General features: G+C 40.7%; 1 protein-coding gene across 3 annotated transcripts; it reads left to right on the top strand.

Moving 5' to 3' along the window:
• Positions 1 to 354: 354 nt before the first annotated feature.
• On the top strand, positions 355 to 4102 carry LOC147888775 (transcription factor HHO2-like). 3 transcript variants are annotated; one of them, XR_015543070.1, is made up of 6 exons: positions 356 to 1359; positions 1567 to 1838; positions 2011 to 2416; positions 2571 to 2647; positions 3016 to 3775; positions 3888 to 4102. XR_015543070.1 is itself a non-coding variant. In XM_087393047.1 (5 exons), exons 1-5 carry the CDS (start codon positions 1134 to 1136, stop codon positions 3559 to 3561), a joined length of 1494 nt encoding a protein of 497 aa, XP_087249173.1. In that variant the 5' UTR covers positions 355 to 1133; the 3' UTR covers positions 3562 to 4102. The 3 variants fall into 3 exon arrangements, 2 of the variants coding, with proteins under 2 accessions (XP_087249173.1, XP_087249172.1); XM_087393047.1 differs by having other exon boundaries at positions 355 to 1359; positions 2044 to 2416; positions 3016 to 4102; XM_087393046.1 differs by having other exon boundaries at positions 3016 to 4102.
• The last annotated feature ends 20982 nt before the right edge of the window (positions 4103 to 25084 follow it).

The following is a 25084-nucleotide window of genomic DNA, read 5'->3' on the forward strand; positions in this document are numbered from 1 at the left end:
TCCATTCACAGCAGCAGCAGCAATATCCGGATTCCTTCCTCTCTCGAGTAAACCTTTTGATCAATCCCACCTCTCTATATCGCCGGGTCCTGTTTGCCTGCCATTCATCCACTGGATTCCGGCCCTCTCTTGCCGTTTTCCATCGGCCATCTGTTGCACGTTGTCGATTCTTCCAGGACTTGAATATTCTGCTTACTCCACTACAATCCTCGGTGCATAATTGCAGTCCAGACAAAACCCGCATCTCTCTCTCGCTCTCTTCTTTCCAGTGACATATAAGGTTCCAACATTCCCAGCGTGCATTTCCCTCCCCCGTCAGTATAAAGATCCTTTCTTTCTCCCGGCTCTTGAGCTTCGCTGAGCAGTGAGAACCGTCTGCAGACCTAACCAACGCGTATATACCGCTCGCCTTGACAAGAATATTTCCGGCGACTGTGCCTCCTATAATCGTCACATAACCATAGATCCATTCCCATCCATTATTGAGTCTGTCTCCTCGCTTCTTAGCTCTTGCGCATCGCGCGTGCGTGTCAGGCAGCTTCTCTCCCTCTGTATCCAGCATACAAAGTTGTTGATTGCAAACTTTCACTGTCGATTAAAGACGTCAGATACAAGCGTCGTTCCTGTAGAGGTCATAGAAGGCAGCGTAGATGTTTAAAGCAAGTGTATATGCATCTTTGTAAAGCTCTTTCATTCTATGTATCTCTGTAAAGCACTGAGTGGCTCTTTGAGTTAGTGTAGACCTCCAGCGGTTGCCTCCCGACGAGAACAATCTTTTGCCCAGCTAAGCTGGTGTGTTTCAAAGCAGCTTTTAGGTACTTTTAGACCTAGCAGTTGAAGCCGCATTCACTCGCAATCATTCAGTTCAAGAAAACGAATCTGGAATGCGCACAAGCCCTTCTGCCGCATGTCGTCTTCCTTTTGCTAAGCGTTGCTGAAAAAGAAAAATTCCAAGACTCGCACCTCCAGGATCGAGCTTCTAGGGTGCACTTCAGGCTGCAATCTTTCCTGAGAATTTCGTGAGTCCTACCAACTCAGGTACTACCGTTTCTCGTACATCTTGATGCTTTTGGAGAATCGTCAGCTACCCATTTTCCTGGTGATTCAGTGAGTCCTCTGGTGGGGGAACGGGAATGTCACATTTCGGAGTGACACCGGATCTGTCTCTGGGACGACCAAGCACTACCATGGGTCGCCCGATCTTCTCCCAGAAGCCATTATCGCAGCTTGAGAGCCCTAACTCGTTCTACAACTACTTGCCTCACTTAGAATTTTATGTCAAGGCGTTGGAAGATGAGCGCCAGAAGATCGACGCGTTTAAACGGGAGCTTCCCATCTGCATGCAGCTATTAGATGACGGTAATTGGGTCGTCTAACTCTCGGCAGTTGTCTCATTTCTTTTGTGTGACGTAGTAGCCTGCAAAATTTTGAGGGCTTCTAGATAAGGAAGCGTGTGCTTGGGAGAGAGGGATGGTTGCGAGAGCGAGACAAAGAGAGAGAGAGAGAGAGAGAGAGAGAGATACACAACAAGAGAGAATAAACTTGGCATGATACGCAATTGTCCAGCCATAGAAGCTTCAAGGGATCAGCTAGCCAAAGGGTTGGGGCCTCCTATGGGATCGGCCTCCCTTCAGATAAGCTGTGCGTCCACTGCGAAGGCGAGCTTCTTAAGTGAGAGACGAGGTGTTGAAGAATTTGCGATCTGGAAAGCCAACTGGGAGAAGCAAGCCGAAGATGATGAGGAAGGTAAACTAGAACGTAGACTCTGGGATAAAGCACCAGATACGGAACCCTCACAGCCGCAGGGTCACTGGAACCGTAATACGTTTCAGTTCAAGGTGTGAGAACTTTTTTTTCCCTTAATCCTACCATTTCTGCATGCACGATAAAGAATCTACGGGTTCATTTGCATTTCCATTTTTTGCATTACGTAACAAAATGAATGACATGGGCAAAGATATATCATCAGTGTTGGAATCAAGCATTTCTAACTTTCAAAGGTACTTCCAGAAAGAAACTTCATCACCTAAGTGCATGAAGCAGGAATTCGAGCACAACTCGAATAGCTTTGAACCGAAGCTATTACCTATCAATACCAATGATACAAGCGATGCAACCCCGGCATTAAGAGACATCAGCAGGCAGCCAGCATCTAGTCAATATGCCGGGTCTCTGAGCATGAATGGATCTCCACTTGGCGAAGAGGTGATCAAGGAGCACCTTCCAAAGGAAACCCTCTGCACCCTAGAGACTGATCCAAAAGTGATGACGGCAGAGATGGTAGCTCAGCCATCGGCAGGAGCTCCAGTAAGAGCAAATACTTCGAGCCAACAACCACGCAAAGCGAGGAGATGCTGGTCCCCGGAATTACATCAACGGTTCTTGCATGCTCTCCATCATCTAGGCGGTCCACAGGGTCAGTCGTCATTCCTTGTTTATACGGTGCTCGTATCAAAAATCGACGTTTCCAAACTTATCAGTGTAATATATTAAGTTCCCCGATCTTGTACTTGGTGCGCTTATTTGCAGCTCGAAAATTGACGGTACTTACTTTCCTGGTTTATAAACAGTAGCAACCCCAAAGCAGATACGCGAGCTGATGAACGTAGATGGGCTGACAAATGACGAAGTGAAGAGCCATTTGCAGGTATGTAAAAATGCGGGAAGGTCTTTACTTTGTGGTAGCTTTATATACTTGTATGCAAATTCGTTCAAACATGGTAAACCTCTAGTGTACTGCATGAATATTAGAACGCACGCATTCAACCAAACTGTACAATTATATCTTGCATCGCAGAGTTTGTAAGTTCGTTAACTTTGATCGTTATTGTCCTTTCCAATTCGTGCGGAAAAATGTGGCATCTTCTGTATTGACGTCTGTGACAAGCATCAAAAGGGTCTCCAAAACGATTGTGAAAGTTTTCACGTGATCAAACTTCAAAGGGATATCCCATTAGTTCTGCAAAGACTAATGTTTAAGATTAGGGGGTCAATCATCTAATGTATCGTTTGCAGAAGTTTCGACTGCACACGAGGCGACCAATGGGGGCGTCTGCTCAGCCACCCGAGCAGGCTCAGCACGCTCCCCAACTTGTGGTTTTTGGAGGCATTTGGGTACCTCCAGATTATGCAGCAGGAAATCACACCTCGCCAGCAGCACCTCCTCCCCAACAAGCTCTGGGAAATATCTACGATCCTGCATCGTCTGGCCATGCTCAGAGGACCTCTCACATATCCCCGTCCCTCCTCTCCCATGCCACCAACGAATACAATGCCTACTTCCAGTCACAGCACCAGCACAGGCGTCCAAATCTGGTTTGCCAAAATCTGATGCAGCAACAACAGCCAATGCAAGCCACCTTCTCAGAATTCGAAGCTCAGGACCGCATGGAGGCAGCAAGTGAGGAAGATGTTGCAAGGTCTGAGAGCACAAGCTTGAATGGTGAGACTGGACGAATGGATGATCAGCACGATGAAGAAGACACCGAGATCCACTTAGGCTCGGGAGGGCAGATCAGCTCCAGAGAGCAGGGGATTAGCAGCCGCATTTGCAGAAACTAGAGTGACAAACCAAAATCATCATATTACGGAGCTGCATGCCTGAGAGTTGATCTGAACTACGAGATAGAACGTTAGTAACTATCCATAATAGCCTGATCGTGATGCATCTCCCAGATCAGGTGATCCGAAATGTCACAGAGAATGGTAGTAATCAAAATATGCAAACGTCTAAAGTTATGGAAATCCATCTCCAATAGGTGAACCCAACTGTCAGGTAGAACATTTGGTAGTAAGCAAAATATGCTGCGTTGCAAACTCTATCAAGTATGTATCAGCAACTACGAGCTTCTCTGAAGTTTATAGTCTTGGCTTATTTTCACTTGCAGATCAGAGCTTGCAAACTGGAAGGTGAACGTCAGATGCCTGTGCCTCGTCAGATGTTGGATTCTGTGAGGACTCTGTCAACATTACTCTTTATTGCTATGTATGGCATTATGGATCTGATCAACTAGATTATGTTGCTCCAGGTCCCTTGTCCCATTACATATCGTTTGATTCCAGATTTTCTTATAAGCTTTGGCTGACCTTTGGATTTCGAACTTATTAGTCATTTGCAGATAATTTACAGTCAGCTTTTCCAACCTTTATGGAGAATATATTACCAGGTTTGCAAATTGCACGCTTACTATGTTTTTGGAGACCCGTACTCTTATACATTCCATTGATTTCAAAAGTTTCTATTAGGATGGGAAATTTAGCCCTCAAAATTGGGGTAATTCTCATTGGATATAATCCAATGGGGAAGTGAGGGGCTCATAACCCATAGGGGTGCCCACTTTGGTTCTTGTGACTCAAACCTTACAACTAGTCAAAATATGTTACATGAGATCCCCTACGTGGGCAATGATGGCACATGTTCTAGCATTGAAACCTCCTCTTCTACAAGGCCTTGTTTGGTTCATGAGAGCTCACTTTTACAAAAGAGAGGGAGGAGGTGCAAGCTTAGAGATTATCCCATAGATACAATGTGCATTTGAAAGTGCAAGAATAAAACCTAATGTAAGTTGAATACAATGTAGGCTTATCCTATAGACATGATGCTCAAAACAAGAGGGCTCGGGCTTATTGTTTTGTTTGAGAGCGCTCTTTTGTGTACACACTTACACACTAGACATCTCATGGAGAACTATTTCCACCGTCTTATGTATATAGTGCTTATATAACAAAATGAAGGGGTAAGGGGACTAGCTAAGAGATCTTTCCTAGAGAGAAAATGACTTCTTGATGGAAATGATATAACATAATGGAGGCAAGACGAATTAATATTATTCCATAGATATTATGCATATAAGGGAGGAAACCATATAAGATGATCACAAAGTGCTCAAGAGTGGCATACTTATGAGAGGTATCTAGTTGAGATCTAGTTTTAGCCTTAATTATGATTCCTAATTGCACCATGCAACAAATAGGTCCATTTGTGTTACATCTGGCTCACCATCAAGAAATGGGAGATCTAGAATCATTGTGGCCTAAGGCCAATTTGTAGATCGAGGGCATTGCAATAGATCTATAGCATGGGTTCATGTCTTTGTGGAAATCAACTTCTCACAAGGGAGTGGCCATGATAAATAATAGGGATTTATAAGAGATTGACTCTATGAAGACATGTGCATGTGAGAGGGATAGGCTAGATTAGTTGGGAAGTAAGGGGCTTATAACCAAAATAGTACTACCAAATTTTGGTACATCCCTAATTGCAAGGGGTACACCAAACAAAGTGCCACCCTATAATATGTACTCAAAAAAAGGGTATCTAAACTTTTCCAAAAACCATGTATGTGAATTCTTTATTCATTAAATAAGACAAGTCTTAAGTTTTTACACAAACCTTGTACAAAGGCTCATGTGTGAGTAGATGTTTTATAGTTATATATCTTTGAAAGCACTTTCTTATGTAGGGTTTGTAGAAGTGAATTCCAATGAGACTACCACTTAGATGAAAGTGTATCTATGCTAGGCAGACATTAAATTTGATTCTAGTTGAATACTAAACTAATCTTTCACGATGCTACCCAAAAAAAGATCCCTTAGCTTTTGCTCCTATTATATATAGGTCATACAAGGTAACCTTGATTAGTTATAAAAACCCATATTTGGTATCCTCGTGGATGCTTTCCATTGTTTCACGTTTTATTTCAATGTGTAGTATCGTCTTCAATGTTTTTTCAAACATACGTGTCGTGTTATATACACAACTTCATAGATTTAGACATGCATGCATGCACACATGCATGTGCCTTATGCATTCATGCAAACACAAACAAGCACACACCATGCACATGTGTGTGCATGCATACGCACAAAGATACATGCACACACACCCTACCTCCATGGAGACCAAAACATTACATATAACGTGTGTTACAAGGTGTAACATACACACACACACACACACACACACACACACACACATACAAGCTCATGCGAAGTGCATGCATGTGCATGTGCATGCGTGTACACGTGACACGTGCACGTGCACACATGTGTGTGTGTGTACATGCAGCTTTCACTAAAAACAAGTGTGCACACATGCAGATGGGTCCTATATTATTTTCCTCTTATGAAAGATAAATTTTTTCTTTTGTGAATTAAAGAGCCACTCATATATCAAGATTTGTAGGATTTCATACACTAAAGATTCCCTTATTTTGAACCCAATGCCTAGGACTACATGATTTTTGGACATCCTTAATGACATACATCTACACATAAATATATACATGCATATGTGTGTGTTTGTGAATGTGCAAACTCATGTGTGGGCATGCATATCAGTGCCTTAATGCACACACATAGTTATATATTTGTATATGCATCTATGTATTTTCATGTGTCATAGAAGAAGGTTTCTAGGGGGAGAATATGAAAGTACATCCATATAAGGAGGAATATGGACACATACATCAATGTACATATGCCATTCACTCTAATGGGAATGAGTGACTAGTAAGTATTTATATACGGGGCATGGATTCTTAGATAATTAAAAAAAATTTAGCCACAAGTGAAGTTTAAGTCACAAGTGGAGTAGGAGCAAATGAGTGCATGGGTTGAGAGGGGATTAGAGGTATAGGACGATGAATGGGCTTGGTGTGTGAAGTGGTTAAAAAGAAAGAGCAAAGGGAAGATGTCACGAGGGTACATAAAAGAATAATTCATAGTTGGGAAAGTATACGTGTGTGTGTGTGTGTGTGTGTGTGTGTGTGTGTGTGTGTGTGTGTGTAATTCATAGTTGGGAAGTATACATGTGTGTGTGTGTGTGTATGAAGAATAAGTGTCTATGTGTGTCAGATACATTTACTAAGACCACATGGTGGGAAGTATACATGTGTGTGTGTGTGTGTAAAGAAATAAGTGTGTGTGCATGTGTGTGTGATACATTTACTAAGACCACATGGTGGGGAGTAAGCCCACTATGTGGAACTTACTCCCCACCTATTGATAATAAGTGAATAAAAGTGGATCTGTATGATAAGTGTCAAAATGAAAAAATGATGCCAATAGTAAATGTGTAAACCACTTCTGCAAAATAGATATAAAAGTTAGTAAAAAATAAGTTAGATCACAAAATGACTAGGGATTGTTCATGCTAAAGAATTATCCAATGGATGTGAATTAATTTTATAGTACTAGCCCGACCAAAGGCTAGTTACGAAATCAAAGTGTGTGTTTAGATTAAAAAGTCCCATCAATAATTGAGCCATACGATTAATTCCATCAATTGGATAAAAAGTTTTAAAAAGAAAACATATAAGGAAAAAATGTTTGAGACATCTAAATTGGAAAATGCAACTAGAGTTTGCAAAATTTTTTATCAAAATTATGAATTTTTATTAATATTGAGTTTGGCAAACATAATATTGACAAAAGATGTATGATCCTTAGGCAGTCCAGTTTTCGAGGTCGGGGTCCGCCTTATATGCCACCATCTAAACAAACTAGGTGTTAGAACATCATAGTTACGTTTGGATAGACAAGTAATGCTTGTTCTCCCTGGCTTATTATCGCTTTACCTAGGAATATAGACAACCATATGGATTCTTATATAATTTTAAAAAAAATAGCCACAATTGAAGTTTAAGTCACAAGTGGAGTAAGGAGGGAATGAGTGCATGGGTTGAGAAGGGATTAGAGGAGGTATGGGACGATTAATGGGCTGGTGTGTGGGGTGGTTAAAAAGAAAGTATAAAAGGAAAATTTCATAGGGGTACATAAAAGAATAATTCATAGTTGGGAAAGTATACATGTGTGTGTGTGTGTGTGTGTGTACATGAAGATGGGTCCTAAATTATTTTCCCCTTATGAAATATTAATCTTTCCTTTTGTGAATCAAAGAGCCACTCATATATCAATATTTGTAGGATTTATAGATTAAAGATCCCCTTTTTTTGAACCCAATGCCTAGGACTACATGATTTTTGGACATCCTTAATGACATACATGTACACATAAATATATACATGCATAAGTACATGCATATGTGTGTGTTCATGAATGAGCAAACTCATGTGTGGACATGCACATGAGTGTCTTAATGCACACACATAGGCATACATTTGTATATGCATCTATGTATTTTCATGTGTCATAGAAGAAGGCTACTAAGGGGGAGAACATGAAAGTATATTCATATAATGAGGAATATGGACACATACATCAATGCACATATGTCATTCACTCTAATGGGAATGTGTGACTAGTAAGTATTTATATACGTGGAAGTCACAAAGTGTTCCCTTCTTACAAGGTGCAAAAGTACCGATTCCATCTTCCTTATTTTCTTTTCTTTCCTATGCTGGATTGTGGTATGTGTTCACATATAACTCTGAAATTTCTTTTTTCAAAGCATAAGGCTTTTTGCTTCATTGACGTTTGATGATTCATTTTGAAAAAATTGGTTCATTTGCCTAGCAATACTTATTAAGGATGACTGGTCCTTAAGGAGTTTAAGAAATCAAACCAAGATCGTGGTCTCCTAGTAAGAGGATCAGTGTTGCTTTCCTTTTTTTCCGAGTTTGGGAGCAAATCTCTATAGGTAGCATAGCCAGAAAGTGCAAGAGTGCACTGTCTCAAATTGGGATGCCCTTCGTGGTTTTGCAAGAGGGCAATATATGCTACGGGAAAAGGAAAAGCCCTTGGTAAAATTATTTTTTTGATTCGAGGCCATTTCAGGGCCCATTTTGGTGGTGGAAGTTTTCTACAGGCACTCAAGAAAGTGCCCTGTATTTGTTGTGTGACCACTATTCTGCAAGTCGGTGAAAAGTTATCGTAAAAATTACATGGTATGCTTGTGTGCAGAGATATTGGGAGTGATAGAATCTAATTGTTAGCTATTTTTCACTTTAATTCTATAATTTTCCATCTATAGTCTATATAGATCTTTCCTTTTAAGGACAAGTGAGGAAGTAATAATGAAGGTGCTATACGGGAAGCCATTAGCTTAAAAGTATCAATACATGAATGCACATGATTGATTGGATATATTTTTGCTTATTAACTACTCTTACTATCTCAGAAATATTGATCTACACCCTCTATATGATTTTTACTCTTATTACTATCATGTCATTTTATGTCCTTGAAATATGTTTTCCATAAGAAATACAAAATAAGGCCTATACTATGGTATTTCTTTTTTTTATGTTCAAGCTTAGTGATAAGACAACTCATCTTCTAAAAATGTGGATAATCTATTTAGTGAAACATTATGATTTTTTTACCAAAACAATTACAATGCTAGTGCAAACCCAATGGATGACACTATTTGGTATGACTGCCATATTAAAGGTGTATAGTACATGATATCATGGGTACATTATGGGAACATTAAGTGCTAAATAAGTGTAAAAAAGATTCTTTTTATCTGCTCTTTAGCATTTGGATTCATTATGTCCTTTTTATATGTATTGTGTTCATTTTTAGCTTCTTTAAGTGTTTATGGGTAGTCTTGTAAAAGTTGGAGTAGATTTGCACTCTAGTGATTAAGGCTTTTCTTTGAACCAATGTCGTCCCTATTTGATATTCTACAAAGTACATGCTTCGTCATGTCCGTTGCTAAGGACTAGCCATCTTCATGTCTAGTCCTACAAGTTCTTAGCCTCATTACATTTTGTACTTTATCTAGTACCTACACTTGTAATGACATTTTCTCCCGCTCCTCAATGTAGCTCTCTTTTTATGACACCTAATTTCATGAATTCCCGCATTATGCCCATCACTCTCTAAAACAAATTGCTCGGACCACTATTATAAGCTAGCTTTTGAGAAAGTTTCCTCATGCTTATGGGGGAAAACATCAATGGGATGGTTATGATACTTTTTGAATTGCAGGGCCGGAGTATTGCAATGGCTCTCTCTCTCTCTCTCTCTCTCTCTCTCTCTCTCTCTCTCTCTCTCTCTCTCTCTCTCTCTCTCTCCCCCATTTACTCCTATAGACTCCTTGGTTGGGTGTTAGAGGGTTTATTCTTAAAGCTAGGTTTCATTTAAGAGTCCCTTAATTTTAGGTATTTGTAGGTTTTGTCTTTGGTTTTACATTCCTTCCATGGTTAGGTACATGTCTTACTCTTCTCTTCTTGTTATAAGTACATTTTGGTTGGAATCAAAGAATAATTAAGATTCACAACAACACAAAGCAACTATAGACGCACTTGGTAGATGCGCAAAATAGCGGGCGCGTCTATAGGCATTGCTTTAGTAGAGGAATTACGGGCGCATCTAAAAGCACGTCTAAAAGCTCGTCTATTTGCATGTAAATTGACGCATGTACTTGCGCGTCTAAACTGAGAAAATACGGGCCCATCTAACATCGCGTTTATCAACGCGTCTATTTGCGCGTATATTAGCGCGTTTATTTGCGCGTTTACACTGAGAATCAGACGCGCATTTAGACGCATAGATAGATGCAAACCAGAGAATACAAAAAGTGAGATTTTGGTGTACATCATTGCTTTCCAAACATTGCCCATGATTACCAAAGCACATAATTTTTTGCAAGCCCACATATACAAGAATTAAGTGAGATGAGGAGAATGAGACAATATGTAAAATAGTTTTTCCAATATCAATTATGGGGCTACGGTTCAATCTCATCCTCAATGAGATCCAACCCTCGCCAAACTATCTACTTCAAAATCCAAACAAGTGTTTAGATCTACAAATACATTCAACCCACTACTACTTGTGCCACTCATGTGCTCATTGAAATTAGCATCTCGAATGGTAGGCTCGTCCTCATAGGTAATGGCCTCAATATCTGTATCTCCTATCTCATGATCATCCTCCTCTCTTGTATCACGGTCATCATCACGTCCATGGCCATGATCATCCTCCATACGCTCCATATTAGTAAATGTACTATACATCACTTTGAAACACGGCATAATAGGTATGACATGCCACCATCTATTATTATCCACCATTGGTTGATAGACAACCTAATTCAAACACAAATACAATCATGTTATTTTTCTTGCATCAAATATTTAAAAGTGAGTATTTTTATATGTGTGCACAATACCTGTTCACATTGTTGCGGTAGTACTAGTGTGTCCTTCCTACTTTGCCAAAACTTTGTGGAGTCAATAGTTACAAGGCCACTTGCATGGCGTTTGATTGTTGCATTAGGGCCTCTTTCCACCACGTCCTTAAACCACTTTACATCCAAAACATACACAAAGAAGCGTCGAAAGTCAAGCATAATAATATCTTGGATTATGCCACAATAATCATCCATGGCTCCATTGGCTCCCTCAAAGCTAGCAATGACGCCGCAATCTTGTGTGTTTCTCTTATCATCAATCCGTTGTGTTCGAAAATGCTTGCCCTCACACCATATAGCATTGAACATAGTGCACTACACCAAGAAAAAATCAACTAAATAAGCAATCTAAATTATTAAAAGCTCCTAACTTATGCATAACATTCTATATAACGACCTTGCTCATGCATCCCCTAGCATACTCCCATTCTTCCATTGTGATATGCATCCCCTCATCTTTCTCTGCTTTCTCCATTTCATCAAGTAGCCAATTCACATGAATATCCTTTGGAAGCACTCTTAAATACTGAGGGTATGGCACATGATCCATGGTGTGTACGAAAGAGGGCCCTTTCTTCTTGTCTTCTTGCCTTTGCATCCTCGTATCTTGTCACCCATCTTTTCATCACATCACTATTAAGCACGCAAAAGAGATTGATACTATTATGCAACTCCGTGTCTATTACTTTGTTGCGTCCTTTCCCTTGAGGCACAATAGAGGTCATCCTTAGGTCTTCATCATCTCTCCATAGTCGTGGGAGAGAGCTATCCACATCAACAAGAAACTCAAAAATATATACAAGTGACTCTTGTACCAACCAACCCTCGGCCATGCTACCTTCGGGTCTTGCATTTTGTCTCACGAAGCCCTTCAAGGTCTTCATGAAGCACTCCAGGAAGAACAACCATCGTGCATGTATAGTACCACATATAGCAATCTCATCCACCAAATGCACTATGAGATGTAGTTGGCTTGTGAGAATAGAATGTGGAAATGTCTCCTCCACTAAACAAACCGCCTCCACTGACATAACTCGAGCATTCTCAAGCGTGGTGGGATCTATTTCCTTTGAGCTCACATACCTAGAAATGAAAAAGTACAGCATATTAGCAATATGCATTTAAACTTGCACGGAGCATTGATACGCATCATATTTTGTATCATGTAAAGTACCTCACAAGCTCGCCCATCTTGTAAATACAATCATTCACGTCCTTCGATGCACTACGTGAAATGCTAGTAGGTAGTATGAACTGAACCCACGAGGAGGTGGTTGATTAGTTGCTTATAACTATTCACTCACAAATTAGAAAGGAAAAAGATATTATGCACATAAAATACTTACTTGGAGCATCTTGTGCCAATCATGAGATTTCAAGCCATATAATTGCTCTACACCTCTTTTCTTGCTCTTTGTAAAGGCTCCCTTCAAACACCTCATGCATCTAGTGGGAGTATGAATTGTAGTAATAGTGTGCTTCACCATCGCCATCTCTAGCTTTGATAATATCCACGGTGCACAAGGTAAAAAAACACGCCCATTTGGTCTCTCTTGTGGCCAAGCTTCATGCATCCTCCCTGTGGTACGTAAATCCTCCCTTATGCCTGCGGAATCTTGTGTCCCATTCAAATGCTCCCAAATGGTAGATGCCACATTCTTGAAGATATGCATGGGATCAAGCAGGTGATTGATCTTGAGGTGGGACCAATATGGTAAACGATAAAAGATGGAGTATCTAAACAAAATAAAGTGTTAGCGGGCAATCTTTATTTCCAGCCAATATAGCACACAATAGTTACAAACCCTTACCGGCTCATGCCAAGTGGTGGAGGAGTCGTGGAACCATCCCAAATTCTCATCCAATCTCCCGCGGTGAGTGATTGTGGGAGGACTTCATTCCAAGGGGCAACATATCTAGGATGATCAGGTGGGAGAAATCAATGGTGATTCTCATAGATGACCTTATTCAATGTGTCTACCGTGAGGCAACTAGCAAAGGACCACAAACAGGACATGCATGGTAACCCGATGTAGTGAGACCTAAACAATAGATGCAATTAAGAGTGGAAGGTGGGTTTAGGGTGCCACATCCTTTGCCTATTCATAATTAGAAATGCAATGCTTACCTGAACACTCGCCATAGCCTGGGAAGTCATGCATCATCCACATCAAGACTGCTTTGCAGTTGAAGTCTCATGACGAGGGAGGCCTGCTCACATCATGCACCTCGATACCTCTCCAAAGTATCTCTAGCTCGTCAATCAAAGGCTCCAAATAAACATCAGGGTTTTTGACTTTATGTTTCCCTAGAATTAGAAGGGACAGCATAGCATGTCCTTTCTTAATAGCCATAGAGGGTGGAAGATTTAATTCACCAATACCACTGGCCATACACTGTAAGACATGCTTTTGAGACCAAATGGGTTCACACCGTCCATACCCAATCCAAGTCTCAAGCTCCTAGGTTCTTCCTTGAAGCTTGGCCATGTGTCTTCAATATGCTTCCACACAGGAGAGTCCGCGGGAGTTCTCCACTTGCCATCGGTTGATCGATGGGAGGAATGCCATGACATGAGCTCTACAATAGATTTGCACTTGAACATATGTTGGATGCGAGGGATTATGGGAAAATGTCACAATACCTTACGAGGCACGTCCAAGGTTTTGAGATCTACTCTATATCTTGCCTCTCCACAAGTAGGACACTCTCTTGCATCCTTATGTAGTCCAAGAAACAAAACGCAATCGTTGACACATGCATGGATGCGCTTGTAATCTAATCCTCCAAGAGAGGTCACATGTTGCCTTGCCATATCTCTTGAGGTCGGTAGTTTATTCTCCCTTGGAAGCATTTTACACAGTAGCTTGCATGTGAAGACCATAAATGAGGAAAAGCATTCGAGTAATTAACCCACTAGCATAATTCACCATGTTTGCAAAATAGACTTTAAAGCTTACTTGAGTGATGCATTCAAACTTCCATTGCTCCATCCATAGATGGTTTGCAAGTTAAGTAACTCAAGGGAGGCACGTAGAACAAAGAATGTGCACTCCTCAAACAGTGGAGTCAATGCTACAGTAAAAAGATCATCCTGCTCCATGCTATCATCCCTCCCTTGATGGACATATAAATCTCGCACCATATCATCAAACACCTCCTCCTCCACGGCTTCATGAGGTAATGGCGGAGGGCTACTATCACCATCACTCCATGCATCCGTTGAAGATCCCACCTCATATCGCCGATGCTTCGCCTCCTCACGGCGAGCATAGGGCAACATATAAAGATGTGGCACTGCATCCTGTATCAAATTAAAACGGGATCATAACTCAAACATATGAACACCCATAGGTATCTCAATCAACCTTAACTTACAAACCCTTACCCTGTTTACAGTCACATCCCATTCTTCATACTTTGAGATATGATTGAGTGTAATCCTACCTGCACGATACATGTTTCCTCGACATCGATCACACAAACATTTGATTTTTTGCTCCAACCACATTTCGCGATGGTGGATACGGAGGGTTTCATCCTCACTGGAGCTACTTATTGAAGATGAAGACATCCTACAAACAAACAACCCACCAAATTTGCTTTCTTCAAATGTTTAATTTAAACTCTCTGGTGCATCTAAAGGCGCGTCTAAAAGTGCGTCTACAATCGCGTCTAAAGGCACGTCTACTCTGTGTATTTAGACGTGCCTATAGACGTGCTATTAGACGCGATTATAAACGCGGCTTTTAAACCTGCTTTTAGCGTGCTCGCTTTGCTTTTCTTCACATTACTTATACTTCGCGCGGCTTGCTTCCTTCCTCATTAGCAGATTCATAGTTTCGACGCTTAAGAGGAAGGCTCCCATACTTACTTCCAAGCTTACACTTAAGAGGAAGGCACCCACACTTACTTCTAAGCTTAAAGGAGAGGAGGAAGAACAAGGAGGAGAAGCAACTTTGAAAAAGAAGAAGAACCTTCCATACCTCTATCCAAGTAAGTCCTTTTGTAGTTGATCTTGTTTGGAAGTTTGCTCTCTTTAGATTTGTACTTTCTCGTATCCAAGAAGCGCATGATCTAGGTATCAATGTCACGTTTGTGTGTCGGGTGCAATGTCCTTTTCTACTTTTTAGAAATCTCGTCTGTCGGAGCGTGTGTATAGGTGCGTCTCAGAGTGCATCTATAGGCACGTCTAAACACGCGTCTATCTGTTAGACGCTCTATTAGACACTCTATTAGACGCATCTATAGACGCGCTAGTCAGATGCATCTATAGACGCGATCCGACTAGTAAGCCTCTCTTCCCTTCCCCTTTCTTCTATAGATGCGTCTATAGACGTGATCCGACAGTAAGCCTCTCTTCCCTTCCCCTTTCTTCTCAACTCATCAGTAATAGATTTTTTTCCTTTTTTCCAGTTCACCAGGAAGCGCTTCCAGCTCACCTGATCCCCGGGAATCTATTTGGAAGGACTTATATAACCTTTTAGGGCACCCTCCTAGTCCTGCGAAGTTATATGGGTATATGACAAGTACTCTAAACACTCCCCAGGAGTCGGCACTACAAACTCCAAACCACCCCACACCACTTGAGATCACCCCAGCGGAGTCAACACAGCCGTCTTATGCCCCTTACCGTCTAATGCCCCTTCCCCCATGCCGTCTTATGTCCCTTCTACCATCCCGTCTTATGCCCCTTCCCCCATGCCATCAGGAGGTCCTTCTGTCTCGCAGAGCCGTCGACGTACTCCTGTGCCGTTGACACTCGGTTCTCTAGCTACGAGTGGTCAGTGTAGTCCCGTGTAGTCTCCAGCTACGAGTGGCCAGCGTACGAGCTCGACACGACACGGTAGCAGGCGTAGTAGCAGGGAGAGCGGTGGGGGATGCATGGCACAGTGCTTTGGGAGGGGTGGCAATGGGGATGATGATGATTTAGATGATTTAGACGTGCCTCCAGGTGATGGTACGATTTATTATGACATCACTCAGACAGGAGGCATCTTGATGGATGTGCGGGGGAAGGACATCATGGCCTTCATGCGCTCTATAATTGCTAACAATTATAGAGATTGCTTTATCCACTACAAAGACCAGCCAAAGAGGTTAGCTGATGAGACCCTCGCTGCTGTTCGCTCTAGGTATCCTAACCCCCCCAATCGCCAGTTCACAGATAAATGGGCCAAGTCAAAGATTGTTATGATACTTGGCAATGAAAGATCTTCGCTTAAGAGGCAGGCACTAGCGGAGCTTGCCAGGCTTGAGGCAGGTCAACCACCAAGGGGCCTGCCCCACACTGCTCACAAGCATGAGTGGAAGAAGGCAATGAAGTCAGCGAGGGAGGACCCCAGTCTGTAGCACGTGGAGGCACGGAGGATCCAGATGGAGGAATATGGAAGCGTGCATTTTGGAGCAGGGGGTGTTGAATCATTGGAGGCCCAATTTGTAAGTATCGATCTCAAATTATATTGCTTATGGAAAGTCCTTCATTATAATCTGTAGCAATGGTCTTACAAAGCAGGCTCTTCAATCACCAAATCCCATGGGCCGGTTGGCCAAATGGTTGGTAGTTTTACAAGAATATGAATTTTCTTTCAAAATTGTAAAAGGGGGTTGTTCCAACTTAAAGAATGCTTTGATTGTTTTAAAGGAGTGTCTCGATGTAACCCTTGTAGCGGCCATAGAAGTTGGGGATCCATGGTATGGTGGTATCTATAGGTTTCTGGCCACTTTCTCCTTTCCTCTAGAAAGTACTAGCTATGAGAGAAAGAAAATCCATAGAGATAGTAGGCACTACACTCTCTTTGATGGGGTGTTATACCGTCAAGGTCCTCAATGTCACTATCATGTGTGACTGCATTGATCTCCTCGATCTTCACTTTTCCTTTGTCCTCCCTTGGACTCTCTTCCTTTTGATTTGCACCCCAATTTGCATTCTTTTTCTTATCCTTTTGCTCTCTTTTCAGCTTGTAGCAATCCTTTTTCATATGGCCCTTCTTGCCACAGTGGTAACACTCAATGTTCCGTGCCCTAGATTTGCTACGAGACTTCCCTCTTTCTTGGGAGTTCCCCCTGAACTGTGATCTGCCCCTTTGCACATTTAAGGCTGCATCCTGCTTGTTGCCATCCATAGACTTCCATCTAATCTCCTCGGCCAACAAGCTACCCACAACATCATCAAATTTCAGTACTCCACAGGTGCAGAGTTACTGACAGCTGTACGGAAGGTATCCCATGAGGATGGCAATGAACATAAGAGAAATATTGCCTTAGTCTCCGCATCAAAATTCATCTTCTGAGCCTGAAGCTGGCTAAAAATAATATTGAATTCATTCAAGTGAGAAGCAATGGAGACCCCTTCCTTCATCTGCAGCTCAAACAACCTCTTCATGAGGTAAACTTTATTAGAGGCAGTTTCCTTCTCATAAGTGGCACACAGTTTCTTCCACAAATCTTCCGTAGTCTGCTCATTTACTATTGTGAAATAAACTGACTCTGCAAGATGAAGTCTAATAGTAGACTTTGCTAATGCATCCAACTCATTCCAATCATCCTCAGACATATTTGCAGGCTTAGCTTCAATCCCTGCCAAGGGTTTAATCTGCTTCTTTTGAATAAGCACATCCCTTATTTGTTCTTTCCACAAAGAAAAGTTTGTCCCATCAAACTTTTTAATGCTAAAAAACTCCTTTTTAGACATGGAAGAGGATGCCATGATGCAAATGAAACAAAATCCCAAATGCTAGTGCATACAAGAGAGAATCACACCAAATACTAGGTGCACCCAAATGTGTATGCCACAATAGAGTGAAATATCACCAAAACTCAAAGCTCAAAGCATCTGACTCATGTGCATATACTATGCATCCATATGAGCAAATCTGGCCCAAAAGAAAATGCCAATAAGTGCCAAATGACTCAAGCATAAACACCGTCCACTGGCATATGCATCAATAATATCTCATCCAAGAGAGCATAGCACTATGAGTGCATCACCTGCAATGTGTCAAAGCTGTCCCTCAGCATAAAATAGCATCCATGTGCAAAGCGTCCATAAAAATAGCATCCCATAAGGCAATTTGGGCCTATCAGCGCATCCAATAAGGACCACAATGCATCCAAATGGCCTATAAATTATCCACTACAGCCCAATGCATACCACGAATGAGCGCACACTGCAACCAGAGTGATCTGCATAAGGTATGCTCAAGAAATCATAGTTCCACGGTAATGACCGCTACTGAAAATAGAACCTGAGATGCCTCAAAACATGGGCGCCATTGTATAATCGGACTCAGCAAGAAAATCTGCAAATATCTCTCTTCTGCCAGAACTCCAAAATCCCAACCGATGAGTGAGAAATGGGAGTCAACACTTATCCACTACCATGTGGCATAAATCTAAGGTTTCAAAACCTTAGTATGAAAAATGCATAACAGAGAGACGAAATCGAATACACAGAGATCTATAACTCTGGAAATCCTCCACCGAATCATGCAAGAACTGATAGGTAGGGGTTTTTAGGCATCCGGAATGCAATGGGACAGATGGTTTTGGAAACCGTGGTCTCAATCACTGGGTCCAACACACGGACTAAAAAACGTTTTTGGAAACAGAGCTGTTTGTAAACTCCACCGGAGTGTGAATGATGAGCAACATAGAAGTTTTAGGACCTCCTGAGTCCATCGAAACTGACAGATCTGCAAATGGTTGCTCCAAACTTGAGTTCCAACACCCAAGCAAAAAACGCAAGAACTGACACAGTGAGTCAGAAATCCAATGAAATGACCCTAGATTCAAGAATAAAGGTGTTTCCAAGGTCCTGAAGTGAAGTGGACACCAAAAGCAAGCAATAGTTGCCTCTACAAGTCAATACAGAGTCTCTATCATCGAACGGAATAGGGAAAAGCTCAAAAAATGACTTTTTTCTTTGAAAACTCTTAACAGGCTCTCAAAACCACTTCGCAAAGCCAAAGTGACTTTTCCAAAGGTTCCTCCAAGGTCTCTGCACACTCGGATGCAAGTAAAGTCACCCACAAAGCTTCCCACAGAGCTTCTCCTTCTTCCCACAGAGCTACTGAGCCTCAAGCATTCACGCACGCTCAGCTAGATCACCCGGGCTCTGATACCAGTTGAGAGTGCTCTCAACAGAAGCAAGAACGGAAGAAGGAGAGAGACAGAGACAGAGAGCCACACAAGTTTTGGTGGGTGCAGAACCACCCTAATCTTCTTTTTCATTCATTTATATATGTTTTTGAGTATTGTACATAATCGGGGTTAAGGCACAGTGACCTTTAACCCCCACACCAATAGCCTGCATGCTACCACCCTATGCATGTTTTTTGCTTTGGGATGTTTATGCATGTAAAATCACTATGCAAAGAATGCCATTTGCCATTGCCTAAGTCATGGACAGATCAAATGTGCCTGCCTACTACTACAGCTATCTACGACGAGAAAGTAGATGCTACAACTCAATTTTCCATTTGGTCAAAAGATGCAAAAGACAAGGAGATCAAATTGAAGAAGGCGAAGATCGAGCCTAACTATGAGGAAAAGGAGCTTGAAGGGAGGAACCATCCCCCTTCAAGAAAGGAGGGATGTGCACAATTTTCGAGCAAAAACCTACGAGCAGAAAAGTCTGAGTGATAGTTTTTGACACCAACCATGCTTGTATATTTCTCAAAGGAATATACAATTATTTCTTAATTTCTCATTCATGGAACCACATACTTACTTATTTTTCATTATAACCCTCATTTTAGAGAACATCATCTATATATGAACAAATAGTGAACACTTTAGAAACTCCTATAAATACCTCCCTACCATAATGTCTTTTGAGTATTATGGTAATTCAATCAATTTAAAAGACTTTCCCTAATCTTTAGCAATACCATATTTGAAGCTCTCATATTCCTTGGATAAGTAGGAAAAAGATATTGGAAACCTCATACTTGAAGCCATTATAATCGATCATAAATTAATCTCTAATACATTATCAAATATGGGAAGGCAAGATAGGGATTTTAAAAATATTCCCAATTCTCTAAACCTAAGTACTTTTAAGGAAATGTGGTCTCTACTGAACTCCCCCGGGGGATTCATAGGGGGAAACTTATGATATCACGTGAGTGTACAATAGGGGGTTTTTTTGAAATGAGGCATAAGCTTATACATTAGGGGTGGGGGCCCTTTTTATGTTTTCCCAATATTGAATTTAAGTTAGGGGGGCCATACCACATTAAAGAGGGCAGGACATAGTATAGGCTACCTTAGGTAACTAGTCCAAACAAGTTTGGCTTTAAATAGTCATAGGGAAAGTAATCTAAATTTTCTTATTGTGTGATCTAAATTCTTGAGAAAGAACGTAGATTCAAGGAAAGGGGAAGACATAATAGAATTTTGGTGGTCTCTTATTTAAGCTTAAATAGGGGTGTTTTATCATCCTACGTGGATCTTAAATAGGGGGTTTTCTTGAAGTTCATGCACGCATGTGACGTCCCCCTTTAATGAAGCCTGTGAATCCCCTGGGTGAACTCCTTTCTACCATAATATGAATTATGGAGAAGTTGTAACTCTCATATACATCTTGAAATTTTTTATTTTTCTCTTTTATAACTACAAAAAGTATAATTTCAAGCCTACCATTGCATAGATCATTAAATTTTGAACATTTTTCCTTTTTACAACTCCTCAATCTGAGCTAAGGAGCAAAAGTTATGACCCCTTCTGCATAGGCTCTCCAAGGGTATTTCGCCAGTGGAATAGGGTTGGGGCAAGCTCTTCAAACCATATTCCTCTAGCAAAATACACTTAGAGGGTCTATTAAAAAGGTACTATTTATTTTTCTTAGGTCATCTCGAGGAACAGTAAAGAGGATATTTGCTCAAAATTTCATGATCCAAGCAATGGTGAAAGGAAAAGAAAGGATTTTTGAAAGTCATAAAATAAGTCACCACTTGGACATTATATATGTATATTATATAAAGGTATATTTATATCTATATCTATTTATCAATGTTTCATATTTACTTACATATTCCTTGAAATAATTTGGAATTTTTTACTCCCCAAAAATGACTTGAGCCTATATATTTTGGCCCCTCCTACCTTTTGTCCGCTTGTCGCTCGGGGGTTTTTGCTCGGAAAATGGAAACCCCAGGAAAGGAGCAAGAAGGGTTGAGCCTGCAACCCAGAAGCTCAAATCAAGGAAAGAGGAAGCAGCATGAAGGGAGGGGTCGGGCCCCTAAAGGAAGAAACCAACCCCATTCTGAAAAGGAGTAAAGAGGGTTGAGCCTGCAATCAGGGAGCTCAACAAGGCAGCCTACTCAAAGCAATGTGGAACTAGCCCCTTGAAGGAAAAGAGTCCTTGAGATGTAATCTGAAGAAAAGGAGTCTTTGAGATGTAACCTCTGTGTAATCTATTGAATTGTTAATTTTCTCTTTGGAGTCTTAGTGGGCAATGTTGTCTCAGCTATGTGACTAGATAGTGTCCTTTGACATGCCAAGGACCATAATGTGAGAAAAATATTTTGATTTGACAACTAATGTGAGACGAAAGATTTCAATTAGACAACTAATGTGAGATCAAAAGATTTCGATTAGTTAACTAATGTGAGATGAAAGATTTTGATCAGTCAACTAATGTGAGATGAAAGATTTCGATTAGATAACTAATGTGAGATAAAAGATTTCGATTAGACAACTAACATGAGATTGAAGAATGAGAAGGTAGGGCTCAATGAACTCTCTTCTTATTTTTGTGCATTGCAGACACAACTAAGAGCCCATTATGAAATCTAGCCCCAAAACTCTATACACTGATCCACCTATTGCGAATCTATGGCATACCCAAAAGACTTCAGAATGCTTTTGTTCTATCTGAAAACAATGTTAGATGACCTCCTCATAGAAATAGACTTGGAGAAGGAGTAAAATAGCTACAAGGAGGGCATGCTTTGGTGGTGGGTATATTACTTGGAGTCGGCACAGACAATGAATATTAATTTCCCTGGCTATCATTTTTCCTACTCCTTTAAGGTACTTGTCAAGCTCATGATGTAGGTTTCTTTTGTCAAGACATGATGGAGGCACAAAGATGTATAGAGCACAAAGACTAGGATAAAGAGGACCCCCAATGAAAGGAGGAGTTACTATGGGTGTACAAGTTAGTAGAGTCAAGCAAGTAGTGTGTAATCTAAGTGTGTGAAGAGTTTTGCCATTGTGAATCAGACTGGCCTAAAGAGCTGGGAGATGCTTGCTATAGAGAGGCTCGTATAAGATAGTTGGGAGTTTGGAATTTTCTTGAGCAACAAAATGTTGTTGTATTTTGTAAAAGTAAAATCTTGCAGACATTTCTTGGACTTGTGGACTTTCTCATGGTGCTTGTAATACCTGATTTTGTGTCGACCTGCTTCCATGTTAGTACTTAAATGTTTTAAGTAGACCGGTGGTTGAAATCTAATAGAGTTAAAGATAACCAGTCTAAAGGGGACTATTTTAGTATAGCACTATGCAACAAATTGTAGGATAGCATGGTAGTAGTGCAAGATAAGTGATTGCCAGTGTGGTGGTTAGTTGCACTAGGATATTAATAGCCACCAACATGGTGGTTTGCTTCTATTATTACAAGATGAATGGATTTGTGGATGTGTGGATTCGTTATGGGAAACCAGCATGGTGCTTGTTGGGATATACTAAAAACAAGCATGGGATTTATTGTTTGTGATTCATAAAAGCAATTTAATAAAACCAGTGCGGTGGTTGTTGGGATATACTAAAAACAAGCATGGGATTTAATGTTTGGGATTTACAAAAACAATTTAATAAAACCAACACAATGGTTGTTTGGGATATACTAAAAAGAAGCATAGTCTCAAATACATTTTCCATTTTCTAGGACAATGAGATTACATTTTCTTAGTACTATCTCTGTCGTCCCCATCCAATACTCCAAGACACCCCAAGATGTGCTCATGCATGCTAAATCCAATTTGAAGACACTCTTGTCCTTCTTTTGTTGTGGCACAAGTTCCATCTAGAACTTAATAGCTTTTACTAGATGAGAGTACACAAATGTTTGTGGACTCTTATGTAGCAGTTTGTAATTGTGGCCTCTCTTGGATGTTTTTTTATACCAAAAATCTCCGACTACGACATCCCAATTCTCATAGGTTGTTCCCCAATTATCCTTAAATGTTTCCTTAGCCTGGTTCTTAGGTTTTGTGCACTGCAACATAAAGTATGGGTCAAGTGTAAAGTTATTCCCCCTCTTCTAGACAGTAAGTGAGGTCATCAAAACTCTCCCCAAACTGTGGCGAGTTGTTTGTCTCTCCATTGTTTGTCACTCCATCTGAATGTAGAGGAAAAACTTGAACTCGCTCCCATGTCTTCATAGTTGCGATGTTCTCACAATCGTCATGATCCCCTATGATGCACGCACTGTAGAAATAAGAAAGTTTTCTTGTTTTAATAAGTTGGTTGTTTAAAAAGCCCCATATGTTGTGCAGACCACGAACTCCTTTAATTTTCTTGCAATCATGTTGGCTTCTCCTTTGCACTTCATCCACTTTCACTTCATGGAACACTCTACGTACTATAGTATTCTTAAGGCTTTGTTTACAATATGTTGAATGCATGCCTGTGGAGAGGTTGGTTGTAAGCCATGTTATAGCATCATTGAGTTTTTCTTGAGGGCATGCTAATTGGTGTTTAGAACCAGCACGGTAGTCGGTGCAAAAAAAGATTGTGTTGCACAGTGAGACAGATGGCAAAGGTGTACAATGTGACAGATGGCAAGGCAAAGGCTATGTGATGTAACAGAGCAACAGTCTCTGTGCTCATGAGTGAATGCATATAGTGCCATGTGTTGAGCTTTACACTATTGACCATGATAAGATTTTGTCTCATAATTATGCCAGTGCGGCAATCATGATGTCAAAAAAACTTTCCAGTGAGAGCGTAGGTCCACGCAAAATTCAAAATCTCACCCACCAATGCGTCGCGTCACAGTCCCAAAATGGCCTCGAAAATAGATTCGCGATTGGCTACACCCAGCAAACATTGACCCAGTTGGAAAAGTCAAGTTCAATGATAAGATCTAATATTCTATAAATCTTTTAACTGTTCATGCATGTCTGTGTAATGGATAATGCATTCATGGATTAGAATCACCCCTTTTTTTCCACATCTATGTTTGGTTCTTGTTTCAAGTTTTTTTTAAAAGAAAATTATTAATTTTATTGTTTCCCCCCCTTCAATTTAGGTTCTTATTCCCAGTTTTCTTTCTTTTTTACAATCTAATTGTTTCATCTTTTTCCATTTGGCCCCCCTTTTCTTTACCTCTTTAGAACTTTAACTATACTTTTAGAACTTTATAGCTTTTTTATCTCTGTCCTAACTAGTCCCTAGTCAAATTTATCCCTATCCCTAATAATTTCATAAGAATTAACCCCCCTTTTCACACACACACACTTTCCTTCTCTCATTTTCCCTCCCTCCCCCCTCCCTCACTTAGGTGGCTTAATGGATGTTTTTTCACTATGTGAGATACATTTTTTCTCCCTGTTAGATTTTGGTTTTCTGACCTAACTCATCTGGCTTGTTTCACTTACCTTCGTCACACTAATTGGCCCCTCTATAAAATACTAGTAATAATAGATGCACATTTTCATTATTATGTATTATTCACATTCTTTAGTTGCACAATTTACCCATAAACTTTTTCTATTTCGAAAGACTTAGTTACTTTAATTTACATCAATTATTTTTAACTAGTGGCTTATTTGCCCTTTCCCTATTTTTACCTTGAACTTCATGCCCACATACCTTGCAAGAGGAGTTTCACATGTACCACTTTGCACATGGCTACTTATGCACTCACACACACAAACTGTTGGGAATCAAACTCTTAGTTATTGTTCCTGTTGTGTGAGTAGGTGAATAAGGTTAGTCACACTGACTTAACCATAGTTAGTTCTTATCTAC

The sequence above is a fragment of the Dipteris shenzhenensis genome, chromosome 21, assembly GCF_047967505.1.
Source record: "Dipteris shenzhenensis isolate YYH24624 ecotype China chromosome 21, Dip_SZ_1.0, whole genome shotgun sequence".
Taxonomy (NCBI): Eukaryota; Viridiplantae; Streptophyta; class Polypodiopsida; order Gleicheniales; family Dipteridaceae; genus Dipteris; species Dipteris shenzhenensis.